Source organism: Ranitomeya variabilis, chromosome 1 (genome assembly GCF_051348905.1).
Source record: "Ranitomeya variabilis isolate aRanVar5 chromosome 1, aRanVar5.hap1, whole genome shotgun sequence".
Classification (NCBI taxonomy): domain Eukaryota; kingdom Metazoa; phylum Chordata; class Amphibia; order Anura; family Dendrobatidae; genus Ranitomeya; species Ranitomeya variabilis.
In genome coordinates, this window is record NC_135232.1 from 481,083,865 (window position 1) to 481,102,119 (window position 18,255).

Genomic DNA, 18,255 nt, shown 5'->3' on the forward strand with positions numbered 1-18,255 from the left:
TTGGACCTTCTGGTTCTTTGCAGATATGAAAGGCTTCTTGACTAACTCGTGCAGTCAACCCTACTGCTCTTAGCCATCGCTCCACAGTTTAGCGACTCACTGACCCAATATTTTTCCATCATTTCATGCGAAATCTGTACAGCACTTTTATGGACATCAGATACTGACATTATTAAGACTGTCTTAAAAATGTGAACAACTTTGGAGGAAGTTCTCCGTGGTCGTCCACTTCTAGGTTTATCATCTGTTTAATAACTTTATTTTTCTTTCTTTATTATATGTGAAACTTGCCTCTAAGAGCAGTTGAAGTCCATAGCTAACTATTTTTAGCTTTTTCCATTACTTCACTTTCAGCATAAGCAGCTTCCTGACATCTGGTGATACATTTGGTTATCTTTTGTGTTTTTCGGTTAAAAAAAAAAAAAAGACAAAAAAAAAAAATTATGCAAAATTCTACTACCCATAACAAAATATGCAAAACATTTGGCCCAGCAAATGTACAAAACTAACACACAAGGGGATAAAACCATATCAAACAATTTTCATCCATATAGCAGACAACCATTTGCTTCCGGTTTACTAAAACCACCAGGAAAATGGCATCACAACAACCAGACAGAAGTAATCACACTTAAAAAAAGCAAAACTATTGGTCGCCACTGTACATGCGAGTGCAGCCAACAAGCAAGTGGTACAATCTGACATTCACGTACAGTGTGAGATTATAAGCAGAGTCCTAGCCATCAGCAGTGTTAGTAAGCCACATCAAGAAATAAAAAAAAATACTTAAAGGGGTTTTCCAACTGACAAAAGTACATTTTAATTAATACATCTTGGAATAATAATAATTTCCAGAATTGAATGTGTGTATATAAAATGTTCCTGTGCTGAGATAATCTTATAAATGTGCCCCTGCTGTGTACTGTGTAATGGCTGTGTCTGACCGTGCATGGACCTGGTCTGATCATACCACAGCTCCTGGGCAGGGGAGGACGCAAAACAGTAATAATAATAAGAGTATAAATACAGTATAGAGTGAACAAACATTACAGCATGGGACTGTAAATGGTTCTTTGAAGTAAAACATTGTTTTTATAAAAGGCAGAGAAATGTTTTGCCTCACAGAAAGAATCAGCTGTGATCCCCTGCTGTCCTGTCTGTATACTCTTTTGCTTTCCCCCCTTCCCAGGAGATGTGGTATGATCAGACCATGTCCCTGTACGGTCAGACACGGCCATTACACAGTACACAGCAGGGGCACATTTATAGGATTATCTCAGCACAGGAACATTTTTTTATACACATCCAATTGTGGAACTTATTATTATTCCAAGATCTATCGATTAAAATTAACTTTTGTTTGTGGGATAACCCCTTCAAGGCCCCAATACACATTGCATAGCCATTATTCTAATTATTCACAATATGCCTCCAACCACAGAAATGCATGTTTGAGTGTGACCGTGTTCTCCGAGAGAGCCACAGAACTTTTTTTTGGACACTCACAGACATTTCACCCTCTCTGGAATTCAGAAACAGGCTGAAAATATTCTTAGTCCCCCCCTCCCCTCCAAAAAAAAAAATGCAGCCCAGATATTTTTTCCATCTGCCAAGCATACATTTCTCCAACACTTTTGGGACACCCTCAGAAACATTTCCCTTTCTGACGTGGAAGTTAGAAAAAAAAATGGAGATTTTTCACAGATTCTGATTAAGTCCAGAAACGTGCTGAAAAAAGCATGTGACAGGCTGTGATTGGTGCTGTGTGACGTCACACCAATCACAGCCGTCAAAGTAGATGGGGTGATTTGCACGTCATCTCACCTGATTAACCCCTATGGCGCGGATTGGCTAGAAGCTATTGTTCAGCCAATCAGCGCCAAAGGGGTTAATTTAAAATACCGATCACCGCCCTGCACGCCATCTTTCTCTCAGATTTGGAGTGCAGAGCGGTTGTCCAAGCCCCTCTGTCTGACCTGAGTGAAGGAATCTATTGGTGGCCAGTGTGATCAACCCGGCGATCTCCTGCCTCAGCGTCCTGCTCCAGCTTGTGCTCCGTGCTGTGTGCTCTCTGCTGCCAACTGCCTGCTGTGTGAGGCCTGTGATCACAGCAGCAGCACCTCCCCCACCCCTTTCCCATCCCCCCATCCCTGTTCTAGTACCCCCTCCCTCCAATTGAATTTTTTGCGCACTTTTTGCACTTTTTTTCCTGTGCGCGGCGTCCCGCGCAGAGCATTCGTGCTCTTCCTGTGTCCACAGCGCTCTGATCAGTATCGCTGCTGGTCAGAGACTGCGCCACGGGACTTTTCTTTTTTTTTTTAGCTAGTTAGCGTAGTGGTCATTGCAGTCTAAGCGACGTCCGTTTTTTTTGTTTTTTTTTCAGAAAAAAAATAGTAGTTAGTACAGTGTAGTTTTAGACGTAACAAGGTAGCGTAGCCGGCGTCAGTGTTTGGTGACGTCCCTCCATCCCTGTTCCAGTAGCCCCCTTCCCCACTCCAATTCAATTTTTAGCGCACTTTTTTTGCGCTTTTTCCTGTGCGCGGCGTCCCGTGCAGAGCATTCGTGCTCTTCCTGTGTCTGCAGCTCTTTGATCAGTATCACTGCTGAACAGAGACTGCGCCACAGGACTTTTTATTTTTTTAGCTAGTTAGTGTAGCGGACTTCGCAGTCTAAGAGACATCCGATTTTTTTTTTACAAAAATATAATAGTAGTTAGTACAGTGTAGTTTTAGACGTAGATTAGCTGGTGTCACAGCGTTAGTGACGACCGGTCTTTTTTTTTTTTTTTAGAGAAAAAAAATAGAATTATTCTTACCGTTAATTCGGTTTCTAGTAACCCACCACGACAGCACACCTGGAGGATGTTACCCCTTTCCTAATGGGGACAGGAAATGACAAAGAGGTTAAATAACCCCTCCATCATCCTCCCCCTCAGTGTTATTATAAAGGACCACAGGAGAAGGAATGCTTCAAATTATATTTATTCTTTCCAGAACGTATATTAAGCAAAGGGAGGGATTACTCCTGCTGTCGTGGTGGGTTACTAGAAACCGAATTAACGGTAAGAATAATTCTATTTTCTCTAGTAACCCCCCACGACAGCACACCTGGAGCAGTACCCAAGAGTAATATTTAGGGAGGGACTATAGCTCTAAGGACTTTTTCTCCGAAGGCCAAGTCTTCCTTTGACATCAGGTCTAGCCTGTAATGTTTGGAAAATGTATGGACCGAGGACCACGTGGCAGCTCTGCAAATTTGCTCAATGGATGCACTGGCTTTCTCGGCCAAGGAGACAGCTGTTGCTCTGGTAGAATGAGCTGTGAATTTTTCTGGTGGTGGAAGCCCTTGGATCTGGTAAGCCTCCAAGATTGCTCTCTTGATCCAGTTGGCAATTGTAGATTTGGAAGTCTTCTTCCCCTTATTCTGTCTGTGAAGATGAATAAGCAAATTCTGATCCTTTCTAATTTTGTCTGAAACTTGAAGATAATAAAGTACCGCTCTCCGAACGTCCAAAGTATGGAACTGTTGTTCTTCCTCATTCTTTGGTTCCTGATAGAAGGAAGGGAGAATTATCTCCTGCGATTTGTGGAATTCAGACACGACCTTTGGGAGAAAGGATGGATCCAAACGCAGAATAAGTCTAAGTCTATCTTGTGAAATCTTCATGTAGGGCTCATTGATTGACAGGGCCTGTAGTTCACCTACTCTCCTGGCTGTAGTTATTGCTACCAGGAAGGTGGTTTTCCAGGCCAGTCTATCCATTCCTATTGAAGACAAGGGTTCAAAAGGTGGTAGTGTAAGTCCTTTTAGGACTATATTGAGGTCTCAGGATGGGACTATATTTATGGATCTTGGAGATATGCGGGATGCTGCCCTCATAAATCTTCTTATCCATCTGTGTTCGGCTAAAGGCTGGTCAAAATACGAACTCAGGGCCGCCACCTGTACCTTGAGGGTGCTGGGTCTGAGACCTTTTTCTAGCCCATCTTGTAAAAAATCCAAGATCCTGGCTAGGTTCTGCCGGTGTGGGTTAGGCCGATCAGGAGCACACCATGTGATAAAAGTCTTCCATACTTTCTGATAGATGGAATTGGTTACTATCTTTCGGCTCTTCTGTAGCGTTCTAATGACGTTTTTTGATAGCCCTCCGGTCCTCAGAATTGAGAATTCAGAAGCCAGGCATTCAGGTGTAATTTCTCGGGATCTGGGTGAAGTATTGGCCCCTGATAGAGAAGGTTCCTGACCGGGGGTAGTGCTATCGGTCCATCCACTCTTAGGCTGATGAGTGTCCCGAACCAGCTTCTTTTGGGCCAAAATGGAGCCACTAGGATTACCCTGATCTTTTCTGTCCTTATCTTTTGTAGGACCTTTGGTAGAATTGGTAACGGTGGAAAAGCATATGCCAGTGAGAATGTCCATGGTTGGGCCAATGCGTCCACACCTAGCCCCGGATTGGTTGGATCTAGTGAGAAAAATTGGTCCACCTTTGTATTCTGACTGTTTGCGAATAGGTCCACTTCTGGCTGTCCCCACTTCCTGGCCAAAAATTGAAAAATTTCCGGGTCTAGACCCCATTCTCCTGGATGGATTCTTTCTCTGCTCAGGAGGTCGGCCTGTATATTTATTTCCCCTTTTATGTGTAGGGCCGAAAGTGAGAGAACATGTTCATCGGCCCAGGAAAATATTCTGGTTGATATGGCCTTTAGATCCTCGTGTCTTGTACTTCCCTGATGGCGAAGGTGGGCAACTGTTGTCACGTTGTCCGAGTAGATTTTGATATGGGAATTTTGAACAAGAGCTACTGCTGCTGCTTTGAGAACTTCCTCCACCGCCTTTAGTTCTCTGAAGTTCGAGGATCGATTGCTTATCTCATCTGACCAGTCCCCTTGAAATATGTGCTGGGCCACCGTAGCTCCCCAACCTCTCTCGCTGGCATCTACTGTTATAGAGATTGCTGGATCCTGCGACCAGGGAACTCCTTTGATTAAGTTCACCTTTCGTAGCCACCACGTTAAAGAGGATTTTACATGTGGTGGTATTCTGATCTTTTTGTCCAGAGAATCTGGGGATCCGTCCCAGTTTGACAGAATATGAGTTTGGAGAACTCTGGTGTGGGCTTGTGCCCATGACACCATCTGGATGCATGATGTCATGGACCCGAAAACTGACATGGCCCATCTTAGAGAGACTATCTTCTTGTCCGGCAACGTTCTTATTTTTGCTGTAAGCAAGGTCCGTTTTTGTTCTGTTAAGAAAGATGTTTGGCTGTGAGAGTCCAGTAGGACTCCTAAAAAGACCTTTGATGTTGACGGAACCATATCCGATTTCTTGTGGTTCACTATCCAGCCTAGGGACGATAAGATCTGGACTGTCTTTTGAAGGTGTTCTTGTAGAATGGGAACTGAGGGAGCCACTATCAGGAGGTCGTCGAGGTATGGAATTATGCATATTTGTTGACCTCTGATGTAGGCCGCTACTTCGGACATGATCTTTGTGAAGATCCTCGGGGCTGAGGATAGCCCAAACGGGAGGACATTGAATTGAAAATGGTCTATGTCTTTTCCCCTGGCGACTGCAAACCTTAGGAATTTTCGATAAGTTGGATGGATTGGGACGTGGTAATATGCGTCCTGTAGATCTATGGTCGCCATGACGAAATCTTGTCCTATGAGGGGTACCGTAGATCTTACTGACTCCATCTTGAACCTTCTGTAGGCAACGTATTGATTCAGAGGTTTTAGGTTGATTATCACTCGATGGGACCCATTTGGTTTCTTTATTAGAAATAAATTTGAATAATGCCCTCTGTTTCTCTCGTTCTCCGGGACTGAGGAGATCACCTTGTTGGCTAGGAGATCTTGTACTCCCACTATCAATGTGGATTGTAGCTTTGGTGTGGGTAAAGATGTTGTTTTTGACATCTTTTGAGGATATGATATCAACTCTACTTTTATTCCGTCTCTGACTCATGTTAAGGTCCATTGGTCTGAGCAGATTGTTTGCCAGTATGGGAGGAAGCTTGAGATACGACCCCCTACCATGGTGGCGTCATTGTTTTCTTTGATTTTTGGGGTTGGGAAAGAAAGAGATTTCTGTCTTTCCCTCCTTTTGGATAACTCCAACGCCCCGACTTGCCCTTCCCTCTGTATTGAGGAGTATGTTCTTGTTGAGAGCGAAAGGGTCTCTTCCTAGGGTTTCTAGGTTCTGGCAATGTCTTCTTTTTGTCTGAAGCCTTCTCCAGTAGATCATCCAGGGCGGGCCCAAACATATATTTTCCTTTAAAAGGAATAGAACACAGCCTCATTTTTGAAGTCATGTCCCCAGACCAAGATCTCAGCCAGAGTGCTCGTCTTACGGAATTTGACAACCGTGATGATCTTGCTGCCACCCTCACTGATTCAGCTGAGGCATCTGCTAGAAATCTAGTCGCTTTCTGGAAGATAGGAAGAGAGGCTAGAATATCCTCTCTGGGAGTGCCTGAGGACAGGTGCTCTTCTAGTTGCCCCAGCCAGCGGTGCATTGATCTAGCCACACAGGTAGATACCGAATTAATGTTCAGTAAGGATGCTGACGTCTCCCATGATTTTCTTAGAAGCCCATCCATTTTACGTTCCAGAGGATCTTTCAACTGGGAGGCATCTTCAAATGGTAGCGTGTCTTCTTAGCTACCCTAGCGATCTGGATGTCCACCTTTGGAATCTCCGACCAGCATGAAGCAGTGTCGTCATCTACCGGAAACCGATCCTTAATTTCTGCTGGGGTGGTCAGCCTCTTTTCCGGGGTTTCCCATTCTTCTAGAACTAAGTCACAGATATTTTTGTGAACGGGAAATACTTGTTTCTTCTTAGAACGGAGACCCCTGAACATTTCTTCCTGTACTGAGTGAGCCGTTTTTTCCTCTTCAATTTCCATAGTCTCACTGCTGTGAGGAGTTCTTCTATGTCACTGGAGGAGAAGTAATATCTCTCCTGCTGAGAAGCCTCTGAGTCTAAGGATATTTCACCTTCCTCTGGAGGTTCATCCGACATTTCCCCTTGAGATTCCTCCTGCCCTTCATCCTCTGGATTAAGTTTTCTTTTCTTAGCTTCCGGAGGAGCACTGGGGGAGGGTGTGGGTTGGGGAAGTGTGGCCAGAGAGCTTCTGATCTCGTGCTGGTTCAAGCCTTTAATCTCTTCCATGAGAGATGGCTGCTCTTCTCTAATAATCTTCTCTGTGCATTCTTTGCACAATGTCTTCTTGTATGAAGGACAGCTTCTTTACACAAACTGCGCATTTGCGTGTAGGTTTGGATCTGCTTCCTGATGCAGGTTCCTTGTCCCCCTGAAATAAAGGGGAGGAGGAATCATAAGATTTCAACCTGCATCAGGGAGTGGACACCCTGGGCCAGATTACTTACTGGGGCCGGGATAGTGCTGGGATCTGCAAGAGCAGAGCGCGAGGCAGACGACATCTCCATGATTTTCACCACACAGTGGTCCTACCTGAGATGTCTTACTTGTCCGGGGCTCTTAAATAGGCAACCGGACACAGCACCTGTCCTCCTGTGAGAGGACCTCCTCCTCCAATGTCCGGATGTGGGGGGAGGCCGCCGACATCCACGCCATCTATCATGCGTTCCAGCGTGAAACGCAAAAGGACCTTCCTGAATACTGAAGCCGGCCGGCGTCTGACGTCACATCCTGCCGCCGGCTTCAGACCGGAAGTCCTCATCGCGCGCATACCGCCGGAGGAGAGGAGAGGCTGGAGAGCGTCAGAGCGGTCTGCAGCCGAAGTATGCCGCCCAGACCTTGCCCTGAGGTGCGGACTGGTGGCGGATGTCCCGAGTCCAGAGGAGACGGGAGCAGCGAACGGGGAAGAGAGGAAAATCCGCTCCCCAGCTGCCCAGCGTTTAGGTTTTCTTTCCCCCGGTGACCGCTGCCGGCACAGTACACCTGGGATGACCTCTTCATCCCTAGTAGGGACAGGAAAAAACACTGAGGGGGAGGATGAGGGAGGGGTTATTTAACCTCTTTGTCATTTCCTGTCCCTATTAGGAAAGGGGTAACATCCTCCAGGTGTGCTGTCGTGGGGGGTTACTAGAGAAAAATTGTACAGAGTAGTTTAGTGGTAGCGTGTTAGTGTAGCCGGCGTCACAGCGTTAGTGACGACCGATCATCTTTTAGAAAAAAAAAAATTGTACAGAGTAGTTTTATAGGTAGGGAGGTAGTGTCTTTTTTGCATAAAAAAATCTGCTATCGCCGGATAATCTCTAGTGCATTAGGGGAGTGTATGTCACACTGTTAGTGGCGTTCGCTTTTTTTTTGTAAAAAGAATAACTAGTTGCGTCGCCTAATTTTTAGCAAGTGCATTAGGGGAGCGTACGTCACACTGTTAGTGGCGTTCATTTTTTCTTTTGCAAAAAAAAGATTTAGTTACGTAGGGTAAATTTATACTTTTTTTTAAATATACAAACTTATTTTTTTACATCTGCTTTTTCTTTTCATCTTGTTTCTTCTACATTTTTTCTCACTACTTGTTTTTTCTCTCTCTGATTGGTTATAATAAAGAGTACCCTATACACAAGCCCCACACTTTACACGTGTAAAAGCACCACTTAGGCTACGTTCACATTTGCGTTGTTGGGCGCAGCGTCGGCGACGCGACGCAACCAACAACGCATGTACACAACGCAGCGTTTTGCGACGCATGCGTTGTCATAAGATTCTAAAGATCAGGACTTTCGGCGCAGGGATAACGCTACAAGTAGCGTCCCCTGCGCCCTGTCTTGTGCGTCTATATGACGCATGCGTCGTAAAACGCAGTACAACGCATACCGGCGCATGTCCATGCGCCCCCCATGTTAAAGATAGGGGCGCATGATGCAGGCGTCGGTATGCGTCGACGATGCTGCGCCCAACAACGCAAATGTGAACGTAGCCTTACACACACATCCCCAGGGATTGGGGAAAAAAATGGCCCATTCGTCAACAAGGCGCTATTCACCAGAGGTGGCTTACGCCATCCTTGCGTCCGACACGGATACAGCCAGTGAGGAAGATCCCATATTCCTCTATTCCTCCTCATCTGGTGAGGAAGGACCCACAACAAGGCGCCGTAGGCAACTCCTGCAGCAATCGATTCCTTATGGATTGCACCCCCTGAAAATTTTCAGCCCGTCATTCCGGATTTCAGCAGCAGCTCAGGAATCCAGTTTGACACCACAGGCCTCACTGAAATTGACTTCTTCAAATTATTTTTCAGTGATGAAATAATAAATCTTATGGTGGCCCAGACAAACCTGTATGCGCAACAATTTTTCACCCCAAATCCCACGTCATCACACGCCAGATGGACCCCCGTAAATGCAGCAGAGATGATGACATTTTGGGGAATTGTGCTGCATATGGGCATAATCAAAAAGCCAAAGCTTCGGCAATACTGGAGTACTGACATTCTCTACAGTACACCGGTATTCCGCATGGCCGTGAAAAGGACACGATTTGAAGGGATCCAAAAATTTTTGCATTTCAGTGATAATGCGCAGTGTCCTCCCCGAGACGATCCAAACTTTGATCGTCTATATAAAATTCGGCCAGTGATTGAACACTTCAGCAGAAAATTTGCTGAGGCGTACACACCCCAGAGGGACATCACAATTGATGAATCTCTCGTTCATTTCAAAGGGAGGCTAAAATTCCGACAGTACCTGCCCAGTAAGAGGTCCAGGTACGGAGTAAAGCTGTACAAACTGTGCGAGAGTACCTCGGTACACCCACAGATTTAGGGTCTACAAGGGTAAGGACACCCAGATTAACCCCCCTGAATGCCCCCCCATCCTGGTGGTGAGTGGGAAAATTGTGTGGGAATTGCTGCACCCACTGCTGGATAAGGGTTATCACCTCTACATTGACAACTTTTACACCAGCATCCCACTCTTCAAGGCCCTCTCTGCCAAAGGTACAGCTGCATGTGGCACCGTGCGAAAAAATCAGCGAGGCCTCCCTAAGCCGCTAATTGGGCAAATGCTGAGAAAAGGGGAAAGCAGAGCCAAAAGCAGCGACAACATGCTGGTGGTCAAGTATAAGGACAAAAGGGATGTCCTTATCCTGACCACCATACACCATGACAATAGCACCCTTGTCACTGTTCGTGGGACCACAACACAAGTCCCAAAGCCAGATTGTATCCTGGATTACAATCGGTACATGGGGGTGTGTGGATCTCTCAGATCAGGTCCTCCAACCATACAGTGCCATGCGAAAAGCTTACGTATGGTACAAAAAATTGGCCGCGCACATTTTGTGCTGTTCCGATCTACAAGCAATACAGGGCGGACCTTCCTTCAGTTTCAGGAGGTAGTCATCAAGGCCCTAATGTTTGGCACTCATGGAGGTGAGGGTCCCAGTACTTCTGAATCTGATAGTGCCCGTATTGTCCCAGGTCAACATTTCCCAGGACAGGCTCCCCAAACAGCGAGGACAGGACGATCACAAAAACGGTGCAGAGTATGCTCCAAGAGGGGAATCCGAAAGGACACAATTTACTATTGTGAAACCTGCCCTGAGAAACCTGGCCTTTGCATTAAGGATTGCTTTAAAGCATACCACACGTCCACAAATTAATAAAATTAGTTTATACCCTGTTGACACAACACACTTTTATTATCTGATGTACCTCGCACATCTTACACATAGCACCACATTATAAATTCATACACCAGTAAAACCAAAAGAATTATAATCAATACTATAAAACTATGCCTCTAGATATATTCCTTCAGGGGTGTAGTTTTCAAAATGGGGTCACTTGTGGAGGATTTCCACTGTTTAGGCACATCAGGGGCTCTGCAAACACAACATGACGCCCGCAGACCATTCCATCAAAGTCTGCAATCCAAAACGTCACATATTCCATTCCAAGTCCCGACGTGTGCCCAAACAGTGGTTTTTCCCCACATATGGGGTATCGGCGTACTCGTGAAAAATTGCACAACATCTTTTTCTGTCTATTTTGTCCTATAACCCTTGGGAAAATAAAAAAATCGTAGCTAAAAGATCATTTTTGTGGAAAAAATGTGTTTTATTTTTTTTCACCACTCATCGTTATAATTTTTAGTGAGGCACTTGGAGGTTTACGGTGCTCACCACATATCTAAATAAATTCCTTGGGAGGTTCAGTTTTCAAAATGGGGTCACTTGTGGGAGATTTCCACTGTTTAGGCACATCAGGGGCTCTGCAAACACAACATGACGCCTGCAGACCATTCCATCAAAGTCTGCAATCCAAAACGTCACTTATTCCATTCCAAGCCCCGACGTGTGCCCAAACAGTGGTTTTTCCCCACATATGGGGCATCGGCGTACTCGTGAAAAATTGCACAACATCTTTTTCTGTCTATTTTGTCCTATAACCCTTGGGAAAATAAAAATATCGTAGCTAATAGATCAATTTTGTGGAAAAAATGTGTTTTATTTTTTTTTTACGACTCATCGTTATAATTTTTGGTGAGGCACTTGGAGGTTCACGGTGCTCATCACATAGCTAGATAAGTTCCTTGAAGGGTCTAGTTTCCAAAATGGGGTCACTTGTGTGGCGGTTTTCCACTGTTTAGGTACATCAGGGGCTCTCCAAACGCAACATGGTGTCCGATCTCAATTCCAGCCAATTTTGGTTTGAAAAAGTCAAACGGCACTCCTTCCCTTCCGAGCCCTGCCGTGCGCCCAAACAGTGGTTTTCCCCCACATATGGGGTATCACTGTATTCAGGAGAAATTGCACAACAACTTTAGTGGTCCATTTTCTCCTTTTACCCTTGTGAAAATAAAAAAAATGTTGCTAAAAGATCATTATGTGGAAAAAAAAGTTAACTGTTAATTTTTTCCTTCCACATTCCGTTAATTCCTGTGAAGCACCTGAAGGGTTAATAAACTTCTTGAATGTGGTTTTGAGTACCTCGAGGGGTGTAGTTTTTAGAATGGTGTCACTTTTGGGTATTTTAAATCCTATAGGCCCCTCAAAGTGACTTCAAATGTGATGTGATCCCTGAAAAAAATGGTTTTGTAAAGGTTGTTGAAAAAATGAGAAATTGCTGTTTAACTTTTAACCCGTATAACTCCCTAACAAAAAAAAAATTTGGTTCCAAAATTTTGCTGATGTAAAGTAGACATGTGGGAAATGTTATTTATTAACTAATTTGTGCGATATGAGTCTCTAATGCAAGGGTATAAAAATTCAAAGTTTGAAAATTGCAAAATTTTCAACAAATTTCTGTTTTTTTCACAAATAAACGCAAGTAATATCAAAGAAATTTTGCCACTATCATAAAATACAATATGTCACGAGAAAACAGTGTCAGAATCACCAGGATCCTTTGAAGCGTTTCAGAGTTATTACCTCATTAAGTGACAATGGTCAGAATTGTAAAAATTGGCCCTGTCACTTAGGTGAAAACAGGCTTGGGGGTGAAGGGGTTAAACAACAAAAAAACGCAGATTTGCTGAGTTGTCCTATATTTCAATGTGGCTTTAGTGTATCTTACCTGCATAATGAGCTGGACTTCAATGCTTCGGGTGTGAAATTTTTACCGACATAACTTAGTCTTCCTGTTTGTGCAGTCTGAAAAACAAGAGAAAATGGAAAACATCAGTTCAAGAAGTAGCATTTATTAATTTATGAAAGACTAGTGGCTTGAAATATTATATCCAGTCTTTAGTGCAATTATGTGTCTTAGGGCAGGGTCACACTTGCAAGTGTGATGCGAGAAACTCTCACGAGTCTCTCGCATCAATACCCGCCACTGCCGCCGGTACTCGGACTGGATGCGGCTGCATTCTTCACCTTGCACCTCAAATATCATGGATCTGAAACTTTGTGATGATGCAATTGGCAATTTTCCGTGTGGTCAATTTTCCGTGCGGGCAAGTTTCAGGGAACCCAATTAGACGGTCAAGGTGTGTGGAGTGTACTCAGCATACTGTAGTAATGCCGTGTATAATATAAACAATCGGATGATCGCACGTTCAAGGCTCCTAATCGGATTAAGAACCAAAGTAAAAAAAAATAGAAAGTTTTAAAACATGCAAAACAATATTTTCCCTCCTTTCCCCCATAAAAAAAGTCCTCTCAAAATATAAAATAAATTGGATAGGTAACTTCAACAAAGAAAAAAAAATAATCAAAACGGCAGAATTGTGATTTTTTTTTTTTTTTTTTTTTTTCAAGCACCACACCTTCCTTAACAATGCAAAAAAATTAAAAAAGTCATATGTATCCCAAATTTTTATCAATAAAAGCGCGTTGCTAATGTAACATTGAAAACGTTACGGATCCTGTAAAGCGGTGTTACAAATTAAAATTGTTTTACTTTTAAATATTTATTTTTTTGTAATCCAAAAAAAAAAAAAAAAAAGGATAAAAATAAATCTATCCAAGTTTGGTACTGACCTGGAGAATCATGCTGTGAAGTCATTTTTTTACCACAAAATGAGTAACAAAAAAAAAAAAGACAACACAATGTGATAAGTCTGCAGTCACTCTGTGTGACTGCAGACTTATGAATTCCCCCAGCACGCACTGTGAGCTGCGGGGATTCGCCGGTTTCAGACTATACATTTCCCCGGCCAGTGGGTGCCCATTGGCTGGCCGCATCACTAGACGGGACACAGCCTCGGCTCAATACAAGTGTATGGAGCGAGGGTGCGGCCACTGGCAGGGGTATGTGTAACTCATACATACCCTCCGGTCCCGGGTCTGAAACCTGCGGGGCATTCATAGGTCTGCAGTCACACAGAGTGACTGCAGACTTCTCAGTTTTGACTGGACAACTGAAGAAATCACAGACAGGAGGAGAAGACCCCGTGTACAGTCCGGCCCCTGTGCACCGAAATCCGATTAGTAGAAAACGTAAAGTGGTGATTATAGGAGAACCACAAAGCTGATTTCACCACCAAAGGTATCCATGTAATCAGTATAACAGCGCCATTACAGCCATGGCTTTTCTTTAAAAAACTGTGCTCACAGGTTCACTTTACTAAAAACGTGTATATGGGTAGACCTGTAGCAGATAGAACAATTATTTTATAAAACAATACAGCAAGGAGTTCAGTGACACATTGCAGTAATCAGGGTCTCTATCCCTACATCATCCTGCTCTCAGATGTAGCAAAACCTGCTGACAGATTTCGTTTAAAGGCACAAGTGGTAATAAGGTTGGTTAGCAGTGATTGGTCTTACCAGTATTCTTTGCCTCTTAGAAGAGTCTTTATTTTTATATAAATTAAACACAACGTTTTCGTGAGTCTGAACTGTTCCATTTGAAAACTGGACTGGAAAATGAAGAGAAAATTACCAAAACGTTACTTTATAAGCAAGAAAGCTTTCAGTCATAAAAAAAATATGCAGGATGCGATAATGGCATAACCAACCAAAATGAGAGGAAATTGATCAGTGCCAATATCCACATTTACACCTGAGCGGTTGGCTGAAACATCAATTAATCTATATTTTATGTAATTGTATGTTTACCTTTCGAATAAAAACACTTTAAAAAAAAATGGAGCCCCAGAACAATTTTTTTATATTTCTGCAGACAGTTGTATTTTACAAAAAAAAAAGGTTCTGGAAAATTTTTTAATGCAAAATTACTATTTTTATAGTATGGGGTGTTACTGATGCAGCAATATCAAATGCACGTCAGGTTTTGTTTTGACCCTCACGCTGTGTGGCTGGGAAGGGATAACATCTCATCGCAGCATGTAAAGAGTTAAACAGCCAGGATCACACACAGCGGTGATCCTGTTCATTGCAGAACAGTTTTAGGTAACCTTTTCCCTCCCACAGCCCCTGTGCCCATTCCATCCCATAGGATATATGGTATGGTGTGCATCATAGGGCGGTAAAGGGTTAAACAAATCTGGCAACAGACCCTGTAAAACTGCTGACAGCTCTACATAGGAGATGTGTAGAGGTGTTTAAAATAAATAATAACAATAAAGCTTTGGTTATGATTCCACCAGTAGAATGAATGAGAAGTCCATGCACACCACTCCAGGTACTGATATCAGGGAGGTCCCTTTGTTTTTGTTTTTTTACACTTGGGAAAAAAAACCCATTTTAAGCAATATTTGTTCAGGGTTTCATCGGTATAGGCTTGTAAGCATAAAAAAAACCCCTCAGCTTGCAGTAAGTGATCTAAGCTCACTCCTGTGTTGAAAATCGGACTGCACTTGGATGTCATCTGAGTGCAGTCCAATATTTTTCCACGGACCCATAGAGTTGAATGGGGAAGTGCCATCTGATTTTCAGAGGTACATCTTGCATACTGTGATTTTCCCTTCCACTGACTTGGTCCAAAGGAAAAAAAAAAATCGGATGTTAAAAATACCACTTTTTCAATTCAGTGCTGATTAAGATTTCCAGTTCGTGGTCTCGGAGACAGACCACCACTGCGCTGAGGTGGACGGGGTTCGGAGGGAACGGCGCGCTTCACGATGCCAACAGGCTTGTAGGCACTACGCGGGTTCTGCTGTTTGGCAGTGGTGGCCGGTCGCCAAGGCAACAAGCTGTAAAGAACAGTGTTAATATCAGAAGAGTGGCTAAAAATGACAATAAATTGCCGATATTTACAAGCACTAGCCAACAACACCCATGTATGAAGGTGGGAAAGGGGTTAAATCACTGAGGTGGTCACCCAGCTTTCTCAGGCATTTTCCTACCAATTCCATGTGTATCCAGGCAGAGTCACCAGACCTGACAACCTCTGTGCCGGCCACAACGGACTCAGCTTTCCTAGAAAAAGCCCCATGTTGTTAGACAGCGCTGAGGCTACTAGCCAGGTCTCACCCAGCAATGCCGGCCGCTCCGGGTCTCCTCGGTACTCCCAGCTCGCCTTCCCGGCCATGTCTCACACACGTGTGCTCCGGGCACTTCCTCCTGCAAGGAAAGTCAACAAGCTACTGAGGTGCAATAGAGAGGGCCCACTGCCCGCCGCCATCCGTGTGTGCGCCAGCCTGCGCCCTCTGCTGGTCACTGCCGCGCACTGCACTCACAACTAACAGACCAGGTATGTGGATAGCAAGCTGGGATTCCGCTGTATAGTGCCCAGCCTGGAGGCGCCATAGTATATGGGGTAGTAACTAGGCCCCAGCCATTACTGTACAAGAAAAAGCATTGTATAAATGAAGGGATTGCAAACGTCCTGTGTGTAATATTGGCTAGCCAGTAATCTCTGGTCGGAGCTAGTACGGCTGATGTGTTAGGTCTCTGATATATATCCGTGTCAGTGAGTGGCATCTGTGTGACACGTACCGGCGCCTGGGAAAACCTGTATAGTTCACACTGATCCCAGTTGCTGGACGCTGAAGGCAGCGCTCATCATTTTTGCCCGCTCTCCCTGTGATCAGCATGACCTGGGCACGGAGGGCATTAATCAGAGAGGCAGGATAGAGACCAAAGCAGTAGCGTAGCTGAGGGGGGGGGGGGGACAGAGGGGGCAGTGGCCCCACGCTCTGAGGGGGCCCACCCGGAACTACGCTACTGTAAGAGGGTGGTGCTGTTATGGACAGTAAGGAACACGCTGCCACTTTAAGAGGCTGCATTCCCTTGTCTGGCGTGATGGGATGTTCTGCTTCTCCCCTGCAATAGTCGGTGTGATGAACTAGTCTGGCAGAGTGCAGGTGTGGAGCTGGAGCAGCGTGTGTGAGCTGAGGCTGCTGTAGAGAGGACTTTTTGTGCTGGTAGCTGAAAGAGAGAAGAACTGTGTCCTGACATAGCTGCAAGAGAGCCATGAAGATACAGAGAAAGGGATTTACAGTTACCAGGAGCATCCCTATGATCCAGAAGCAAGGAGAAGACCATGTTTCACAGAGCTGACAGAAAGCCGTGCGCACCACCATATTAGACTGCTGGGGGCCCCCCTGGGACTGGAGCTGATTCTCCAACATCACCGTGAGTCTGTTCCTGTTTGGTGCACCTGTTAGGGTCTAGTGTAGGCTTCAATAGTCAGTATACGGGAGCCGTGAGGCCTGCTTAGTAAAGGCCAGGGAGGTTATACGTAGAGTAGCATCATCACTCGTTTATTGTTTACATTTGCTGGTTAGACATATTTTGAGTCTGTAATAGTTGGAGCACCGTGCTATTTTACGGAAAAGATAAAGTTTATAACTCTTGTAAATTGTCTTTTACCATTGCATACCCCTGTTTGCATCTTCCTCATTCACTTCGTTCCTTGCCTTCCAATAAATCTACCCTTTGTTGTTTGCACCTCATCATGTGTACAGTAGTGTTCCTGCACCGTGGTGGTCCCCCGGCCATCGCTTCAAGTGGCGCTGCGAGCAGGATCAGGGCTGCCGGCTGCCATGGGGCCCCTGAGCAGGCGGTCGTGGGCCCAGTGCCAGCAGTGGGCCCTCCCATCCATCATCACATGGTCAACTGTATCGGCATCTAGCCAATACAGCTGACCACATTGATGAGAGAAGGAGCGTTACACTTCCTCTCCTATCATCCCCCCGTCAGCGTCTGACATCACTGACGTCGACACTGACAGCAGGCACGATGATGTCACTAATCGGCGCCTGTTGTACAGAGGTGAGCGGGCACTCAGAGCAGCAGAGGAACCAGGAGGAAGAGAGGTGAGCATTGGATTTATTGTTTTTATGGGGTGCTTTATATTTTTATAGAGTCTGCTTATGGGGAGGGTGTGTGCAGTATACTATAGAGTCTGCCTTTGGGGAAGGGGTGTGTGCAGTATACTATAGAGTCTGCCTATGGGGAGGGGGTGTGTGCAATATGCTATAGGGTCTGCCTATGGGGAGGGGGTGTGTGCAGTATATTATAGAGTCTGCCTATGGGGAGGGGGTGTGTGCAATATACTATAGGGTCTGCCTATGGGGAGGGTGAGTGTGTGCAGTATACTATAGAGTCTGCCTTTGGAGAGGGGGTGTGTGCAGTATACTATAGGGTCTGCCTATGGGGAGAAGGTGTGTGCAATATACTATAGGGTCTGAATATGGGGAGGGTGTGTGCTTTATAATATAGAGTATGCCTATGGGGGGTGTTCAATATACTATAGAGACTGCCTATGGGGAGCGTGAGTGTGCAATATACTATAGAGTCTGCCTATGGGGAGGGTATGTGTGCAGTATACTATAGAGAACTGCCTATGGGCAGGGTGTGTGCAGTATACTAAAGAGTATGCCTATGGGGAGGAGTTGTGTGCAATATACTATAGGGTCTGCCTAAGGGTGTGTGTGCATTTTACTATAGAGTCTGCCTATGGGGA

General features: G+C 44.8%; 1 protein-coding gene across 1 annotated transcript in view; it reads right to left on the reverse strand.

Moving 5' to 3' along the window:
- Nucleotides 1-16,016, reverse strand: part of POLR1E (RNA polymerase I subunit E) — a 41,049-nt gene extending 25,033 nt beyond the window's left edge. Inside the window, exons 1-3 of the mRNA XM_077251535.1 lie at nucleotides 15,819-16,016; nucleotides 14,211-14,302; nucleotides 12,517-12,593 (exon numbers count right to left, since the gene is read on the reverse strand). Of these exons, the coding sequence (XP_077107650.1) occupies nucleotides 12,517-12,593; nucleotides 14,211-14,302; nucleotides 15,819-15,876 (227 nt within the window). The 5' untranslated portion in view covers nucleotides 15,877-16,016. The remainder of the gene's footprint in view (nucleotides 1-12,516; nucleotides 12,594-14,210; nucleotides 14,303-15,818) is intronic.
- Nucleotides 16,017-18,255: the final 2,239 nt, after the last annotated feature.